At 39.5% G+C, this 8,759-nt stretch overlaps 1 protein-coding gene across 1 annotated transcript in view; it reads right to left on the bottom strand.

The window, feature by feature from the left end:
- OVCH2 (ovochymase 2) overlaps positions 1–8,759 on the bottom strand; it is a 34,522-nt gene that overhangs the window by 17,913 nt on the left and 7,850 nt on the right. The window contains exons 4-7 of the mRNA XM_006870292.1: positions 5,396–5,568; positions 4,942–5,037; positions 4,573–4,724; positions 3,784–3,973 (exon numbers count right to left, since the gene is read on the bottom strand). Of these exons, the coding sequence (XP_006870354.1) occupies positions 3,784–3,973; positions 4,573–4,724; positions 4,942–5,037; positions 5,396–5,568 (611 nt within the window). The remainder of the gene's footprint in view (positions 1–3,783; positions 3,974–4,572; positions 4,725–4,941; positions 5,038–5,395; positions 5,569–8,759) is intronic.

Genomic DNA, 8,759 nt, shown 5'->3' with positions numbered 1-8,759 from the left:
CCTGTTGTTGTTGTTGTTAAGTGCCATCAAGTCGGTTCCGACCCATAGCGACCCTGTACAAGGTTTCCGAGGGTGTAAATCTTTACGGGAGTAGAAAGCCTCACCTTTCTCCCGTGGAGCTGCTGGTAGTTTCGAACTGCTGACCTTCAGGTTCGCAGCCTGATTCGTAACTGGGTGACCCTACTGGCATTTAAAATACCGGTGGCATAGCATTCAGAATTACAGCAACTCACAAGCCACCATTGTACGACAAACTGACAGGTGAGTGGTGGAAGCTGGAGTAGCTATATAATTTCAGACAAAGTAGATTTTTGGTATTTGTTTTTAAGTGCCATTGAGTTGGTTCTGACCCATAGCGGAGATTTTAGAACATGGGAAATTATTAGAGATCAAGATGGGCATCACATAATGATAAAAGGATCAATTCTCCAAGAAGACACAACAATCTGGAATATGCATGTGTCCACAAACGGCATCAAAATATGTGAGGCAAACATTGGTAAGAACTGCATGGAGAAATTGACAAATCTACTTTTACAGTTGGAGACTTCAGCAATCCTCTGTCAGTCCATACATGACAGGTCCATCAGGCAGAAGTAAGGATAAAGTGGAACTGAATAGCATCATCAATCACTAACAGAATAATTCGCCCAATAATAGCATAATACACATGCTTCTTATGTCCACATGGAACATTCACCAAAAGATACCACATTCTGAGCTATAAAATGTACATTTATAAATTTAAAAGAATAGAAATCAGGCAAAGTATGCTCTCTAGCCACATACATTTAATCTAGAAATCAACAACAAAAAGATTATTGAAAATCCCCAAATACTCTGAGATTAAACACCACAGTTCTAAGTAACACATGGGTCTAAGAAGTCTCATAAAGAGATGAAAAATAACTAAAGTCTAATAAGAGAATAAAAATACAATCTATCAGAATTTACAGGCTATAGCTTCTCCCTTAGGAACATTGAAAAGAAAGAGCAAATTAATCTCCAAATGCACCTTCTCATCAAAACAAAAAATTTAATAAACATTAAAGTAACAGAGATGGAGAAAATGACAAGAAAATGCACAAACAAAATTAACTCAGCACAGAAAATTATGTGGAATAAAGAAATGATGGTCTTTTCAACAAATAATGTTAGAACAACTGGACATTCACCATGCAAAAAATATATAGATATAGATAAAGATCTTATACCTTTCATGAAACTTAAATGAATGACAGACGTAAACGTTAAACATGAAAATATATAATTTACAGAAGAGAACACAGGAGGAAACCTAGGTGACCTTGAGATTGACTGTGAGATTTTAGATACAACACCAAAAGAATAATCCATAAAAGAAAAAAAAATATGCTAAGTTGGACTTCTTAAAATTAATGCTTCTGCTCCGTGAAAGACACTTTTAGGGAATGAAAAGATAAGTCACAGATTGCATGTAAATATTTGCAAAACACCTAATTGATAAAGGAATTCTATCCAAAATGTACAGAGAGTCCTTAAAACTGAACAATAAAATCCAAACATCCAATTTCAGAGTTAGTAAAATATCTGACTAGACATCTCATCACAAAAGATATATAGATGGCAGGCAAGCATATGAAAAGTTACTGAGCATCATATGTTGTTAAGTGCTGTTAAGCAGGTTCCAATTCATAGGAACCCTGTCTAGGGTTTCTGAGGAGGAGTTAGTGGGTTTGAACCACTGGCCTTATGATTAGCAGTCCAGTGCTTATCCTATAGCACCACTTCTATCATATGTCATTGTTAAGTGGCATTGAGTCAGTTCCAACTCATAGCTACCCTGTATAGTGTTTCTGAGGAGTGCCTGATAGATTTAAATAGCAGAGGTTGCAGTTCAAACTGACCTTGCAGTCCAGTGTTTATCCTACAGCGCCACACCTGGTCTCTCATATGTCATTTGGGAGTTGCAATGAAAACAATTAGGTACCATATGGCACCTACTAGAATGACTAAAATCCAAACACTGCACACCTATTACCATGGCTGCTCTCTAAAACACCAAATGGTGGGAAGAATGTGAAGCATTTTTTGCTTGTGGGAAAACAAAGTAGCAAGACTGTCATGTTGGATATCTAGTAGTTTCTAGCACAGGTAAACATAGGCGTACCATATGATTAGCAATCTTGCTTCTAGGTGTTTTACCAAATAAATTGAAAACGTATGTCCATACAAAAACCCATATGCAGGAATGTTGATAGCATCTTTATTCATAATTTTCAACACTTAGACACACCCATGCTGTCCTTTGATAAGTGAATGCATAAACAAACCGTGGTACATCTATACAACAGTATTTTTCAGTAATAAAAAGGAATAAGCTACCAAATGATGAAAAGACATACAGAATTTTAATAACTTCAATAACCAATTAAATGCACATTGCTAAGCGAAAGAAGCCAGTCTGGAAAAACTCCATACTATATGATACCAACTATATGACATTGTGGAAAAGGTGAAATTAGACAGTAAAAAGATCAGTGTTAGCCAAGGAATGGAGAAAAAGGAAGACAGGAATTTTTTATTGAAGCAAATCTCTTCTTTATTATGCTATAATGGTAGAGATAATAACAATATGCATTTATTAAAACTCATAGAAATGCACAACACTAAGAGTGAACCCTAATACAAACTGTGGTCTTCAGTGAATATAATGTATTAATATTGGCTAAGAGTCTCTGCGTAATGCAAATGTGCAAGCTCTTGACTTCTAGCCTAAAGGTTGGTGGTTCAGACCCACCCAGCGGTACCTTGGAAGACTGGCCTAGCTATCTGATTCCAAAAGGTCACAACCTTGAAAACCCTATGGAACAGTTGTACTCTGCACATGTGGCATATCTATCAGTTAGAACTGACTCACAGCAACTAACAATATTGGTTCATCAATTGTAGCCAATGTACCACACTAATAAAAGGTATTAATAATAACTGAAACTGTGCAGAGGGTACAGAGGTACTTTCTGTGCAGTTTTCTGAAAACTGCTCTAAAAATAAAATGTAGTAAAAAGGGAAGGCTGTATGTATACAGATCCAGGCCTTTCCAGACTCACTACACTTAGATCTATGCTCCGGCTTTTCAACCTCAGTATCTTGTTTGGGGGTTGGAGAGGGAAACTGTCTTATGCATTGTCAAGTATCTGTCAGCATGGTATGGTGCTGTGGGTTAATCCTCTGGACTTCAAGGTCGGTTTGAACTGCAAGGTCAGCAGTTCAGTCTTACCAGCCACTTGAAAATTCTACACAGGATTGCTGTGAGGTGGAACTGATTTGATGGCACTTAACAACAACAACCCACTAAATGCATTAGCAACCCTGTGATCCAAACCTAGTTGCGGCAACTAAAAATTTCCAAGGCTGTACATCTTTATGTTCTGTGGAGTTAGTGTTAGATTTGAACTGCCAACTTTTTGAGTAGCAGTCTACTGCTTATCCTACAGTGCCACCAGAACTCCTGATCTATGCTATTAGTGTGTGGTATGTCGCAGGCACAACTGAGATAAAAGTAGTGAAAACATACCAGTAGATGATATAGTTTCAATTAAAGGAAAGGATTAGAAAATCTAGAATGGACAGATTCATATTTCATTGAGTACCTGCATGCCATACCACATACTATATCTCATTCTTGTTTTCAGATTTAGTAAACATCACTATCCTTGTGCGGTACACTGAGAACAGAAGCAGAGACTCCCTCGGACCTTAGCAGAATGGCAGATTCTTGAGCTTTTGTGCTAGCTTTATTACCAGTTTGGATGTGTCTGTGGATCCAGGGAAGCACTTTAGTAAGATCTGTGAAGATCCCCGGGGATCCTAGGTCATTTTTCTCCACATTAGTTCTCCAGCCTCGACCACAGCCCAAGCCCCAGGAAGTCACACCAGCCAGAGTCCAAGTTCCTTTCTTATTCCGGCACATCAGGGAACCTCCTGAATCTCCCTGCAGGGAAGATGTCTTTGTCAGTATCTGTGCCTTCAAGTGGTTCACTCCTTTCCCCAACAAGGATGTTAGATGAGGATCACTGAAATCCCTCCACTTCTAATAACACAAACTCAGTCTCCAGAACAGTCAAGCACAGTCCCCATTTGATCCTCAAATACTACTTGAGCCATCAGTTCCTTCTCTTTTTTCCCCATTCCAGGTCTTCATTAAAGTATCAGACTTTCTTCCTTTCCCTGTCTCATTCTATACTTTAAAATCTTACCCTGACTTCAGGTCTTAACCAGCAAGAAGAGTGGAGGAAAAATAAGGTCCACATTAGCTACAAGGTGGAAAATCTATAAATAGTTAAGAGCCAGTCTTTTTAGGTATGAGAGCACCCTGAGCCCATTGCTGGCATTTTCTCTGTCATTTGGTTTCTGGAGAAGGCAGAAGACCTCCCCTGAGCTCAGTTCACCCTCTCTACTCAAAACAAGGTACTTAAATTAGCGCTGATGCTTCTTTCCAGAATCCATTTTCTCCTTTAACTTTCTTTCTGCACCTCACAAAGCCAAAGGAAGCTGGGCCTGAGGCCTGCCAGCCCAGCAGTTCCTGCCTACCTGACACGCATCTCTTCCTCCATCTGGAAAGCCTGTGCAGAGAAAGGTCCCTCCACTGATCGGCTTCTTGAGGGTTAACAGAGCTGCTGAACACTCTTTCTGGGTCAAAATGGGCAGGTTCACTTCCTGCAGGACTTGTGGGAGGAGGCCATCTGGAAAACAGACAGGAGCCCTGGCAAATAACTTTTTCACCCTTTCTGAGTACAAGATAACCTCATTTAGATTTGTGTCTTTTGGAATGATCTGAAATCCTAACTACATTATGATGCTCTCTGTCTTCAAAAATGCTCACACAACTGTTTTAAAAATAATTTTTTTCTTTTGTGGCTATCCACTAATAATTAGGAGAAATGACATTGAAACTCTTACTTTCTGCCAAGCGGCCCCAGCCTGCAGTTGTACAAATAAATCCAGCTTCAAATTGCTCTCCTGGCTCTGGGAGACACATGGGCACCACAAACTGGCCTGCAGAAAAGAGAAAAGGCTTATTTCATCCACCGGATAAAGAACACCATAAACAATCACCAATTCACATCTAAATGGTCTCCTATAGACCATGTGAGAGATGCGATATTTCTTTCTGGTATCTCCAGGGGCTATTTGTCAGACAAAAGACCCTCTTCTGACTCACATAATTCTACCAAAGCAAAACAGATTCTGGGCAGTGTCTTCCACACCAAACTCCTGTCTGAAAGCTCTTACAGTACAACTGCTGGGCATATGCTACATAACATGGACTGTGCTATGAAATGGAAGATATGGAGCACACAAGGTAGGGAATTCATGGTGAGCCAAGGCTTTCCTCCTGGCCTCAAATGTTTACCAAAATGAAAAGTTCCAGCCATCTTCAAAAGGGCAATATCGTAGTCCATTGGTTTCTTGATGGTAAAATATGGGTGTATGATGATGGTTTCAATGGTGAGAGTTTGCTCTCCTGGTTCTGTCTGGCTCAAGTCATGTTCTCCAGCAGTAACATTCAAAGTTGATGCAGTATTTCTATGAAGAGGAATCAGTAAAGTGGGTGGCTGTTATTGAGCATCTAAATACATTATAATGGTTGACAAGCTGGCGTCCTCAAAATGGACCATAATAGAACTTCTAAGCAGAGAAAACAAGAATGATTCCAATACTATTGGAAAAGATGCAGTTTCCCAATTTCATTGGAGGACTAGAATGTAGGGTGGCATTGTGTAGCATCCAGGATATGATAAATTCAATACTTTGTAATGTTATTTATAAATATCTAAAGATGCATATACCTTATAAATCCAAGGTCTGAAACTACAGAGAAGCTTTCCTCAACTACTTTAGGAGGTTGACCTGGCCTTAATGCCAGTGTGATTCTTTGAGAATTATTAATGTGTTTCAACAAATAGTGTGCTTCAATGTCAAAGATCTTATGCACAGTGTTTATTATAAAGGACCATTGATTCATTAGCTGTCCCATAGAGTACATGCACTCTGGGCTACCGAAGTGATTACAACAACAGGATGCAGTGATTTGATCTTTTCCTTACATCCCTTATGTTTTATAATTTATAGAGTTGGCATGATACAGGAAAGACCATTCTGTTTCCTCAGATTTTGGGCAATGCTATCTGAAAGGAGCTTGAAAAGATGCATTAGACATGGATTCAGAGTTTTAGAAGTACCATTTTTATGTATTCTTCATTCCCATAAGTGATTTTTAATTTTATCTTTAACTTTCTTTTTTCTTTTAAGTTTTTATTGTGATTTGAGTGAAAGTTTACAGGGCAGATCATCAGTTTTACACTCAACAAATCACATAATTTGTTTCATTACAATGATTATAATCCCCTCAATATACCATCAGTTAACACTATTTCTCTCTATACATTTTAGCTCTTTTTTAAAAAACAAAACAAACCCCCAAAACACTCAGGCATGTATAATAATTTAAACCAGCATAGGGCACATTCTGCAAGCCTGCCTCCTGGCCACCAGCTCTCAGTCCCTCTCTTTCCATGAATCTAGAGTTCTCAGCTGCTCCCTCTCTCCATGCCTCCATCTCTGCCTCTATCTCTGGTGCTGCTGCTTCTCTGGATAAGGGCCCACATTCCACTTGTGCTCTTCTCCCTTGATGGCCCTAGGGTCCTCTGTTTATGAACTGTAAGATTAACTACTCTCCCATTTTTGTTCCAAAACTTCTACCTTTACAATTGTGACAGTCACAATTAGTCATGATAACAATTATTCACTACTGAATCATAAGAATCTTATCCCCATCTCTTTTCACCAGACCCATCTAGACAAGATGAAAACTATTCAGTGGGGATTCTGTTTCCCCCTGCATACTCTTAAACTAAACTCCCTCTTGAAAACTTGTAAGCCAGTCACTTCATGCCTTTTTCGTTTCCTCATTTTAGATAGCCAATGTCTAAGTTGCCCATCCCTATCTACCCTGTACACAGAGGGGATAGCATTGATATTTGATGTGAAGACTCCTGATGTTATTTTGAGCTACTGCATTCATGAGTATAGGTCAAGTCCATAAAATTGTAGCAATTTACCCTAGTTTCCTTTATTAAAAAACTTTTTTTTATCTTCTTCTAATCGAGTTCTGATTATCAAGCCTTCAAAGCTAGGTCAAATGAGTACTATCTGCAAGTTTGGTTGTTCTTGTGCGTCTCCCCTCACTTCATATCAGTTGGATGCTTCACTCTCAGCTCTAGCCCTCTGTGGCTATGTTCTTGTTCATGGGCTCAGGTGTCCCCAGGTCTCACCACACTTTGGACCAACCAGCCCTTCCTCTTCTCTCGCTCTCTCATCTCCAGGTCAAGGGGAGTCTATAGAATGTGGTTGAACTCAGCCCATTTCTTCAATGCTTCCTTTCCCCCTGTTCCACTCACCAGTAGACCAAGATGGTAGCCAGCAAGCTTACATGCCTGTTCATGTAGTCCCTTTGTGTTTCAGTCTTAGGGGGTGTTATTTTTAACTTTCTTTGGTAAATTGAGTAAAGCTTTACAGAGAAGATTATCAGTTTTACATTCAATAAATCATACACTTTGTTTCATTTCAATGATTGAAATCTTCTCCATGCAACAACCATTCTCCCACTTCCTTTCTTTAGTTTCTATTTCCATTCCACCCACCTTCCATCCCTTCTCAACTTTGTCCTTAGCTAAATGTTGCCCTTTAGGTCTTGAATGATTGACCATTCCATGGTGAGTATACCTTTCTAGTATTGTTGTCCCAACTATATACCTTATCTACTGCTTGCCTGAAAATTGGGCCACAGAGTTGAGTTATGTTCCAGACTTAAAGGATGGTTGAAGCCCATACTGGTAGGTTCCTCTAGTCTCTTTCTGACCAGTAAGCCCTGTCTTTAAAAAAAACAAATTTCTGCCACTCTATCTGGGACTTACTAATGTGATCTCTTTCAAATCAGTTGTTAGTGGTAGACAGGCACCATCTAGTACTTCTGATCTCAGTCGTAGTGACTAATGCTCACCTGCTCCATTAGTCTATTGGATTAGTTTATTCCAAGTGTCTTTAGGTTTTATTACTCTTCTTTCTTTCTTTCACATATGAGATACCAAGTTAACACCTTTGCTGTTGTTTTTAGGTGCCACTGAGTCAGTGCCAACTCATAGCAACCTTATGCACAGCAGAATGAAACACTGCTCGATCCTGGGCCAACCACACTACTGTTGCCACACTTGAGTCCATCGATGCTGCCATTTGGCCAATCCATCTCGTTGGGGGTTTTCCTCTTTTTCTCTGACCCTCCACCATACCAAACATGATATCCTTCTCCATGACTGGTCCCTCCTGACAATATGTCCGAAGTATGAGAGATAAAGTTTGCCATCTTGGCCTTCAAGGAATACTCTCGGTGCACTTCTTCCAAAACGGATATATTGGTTCTTTTGGCAACCCATGACACTTTCAGTATTCTCCTACAACAAAATAACTCAAAAGCATCAATTTTTCTACAGTCTTCCTTATTCACTGTCCAGCTTTCGCGTGCATATGAGGTTATTGACAATACCATGGCTTAGGTCAGGCACACCTTAGTCCTCAAGCTGACATCTTTGCTCTTCAACACTTTAAAAAGGTCTTGTGCAGCTTATTTGTGTAATGCAATATGTCATTTGATTTCTTGACTGCTGCTTCCATGAGTGTTGATAGTTGATCCAAGAAGAATGAAGTCCTTGACAACTTCA

Source organism: Chrysochloris asiatica, unplaced genomic scaffold, assembly GCF_000296735.1.
Source record: "Chrysochloris asiatica unplaced genomic scaffold, ChrAsi1.0 scaffold00140, whole genome shotgun sequence".
Classification (NCBI taxonomy): domain Eukaryota; kingdom Metazoa; phylum Chordata; class Mammalia; order Afrosoricida; family Chrysochloridae; genus Chrysochloris; species Chrysochloris asiatica.
This window is presented reverse-complemented; position numbering and strand designations above follow the sequence as displayed.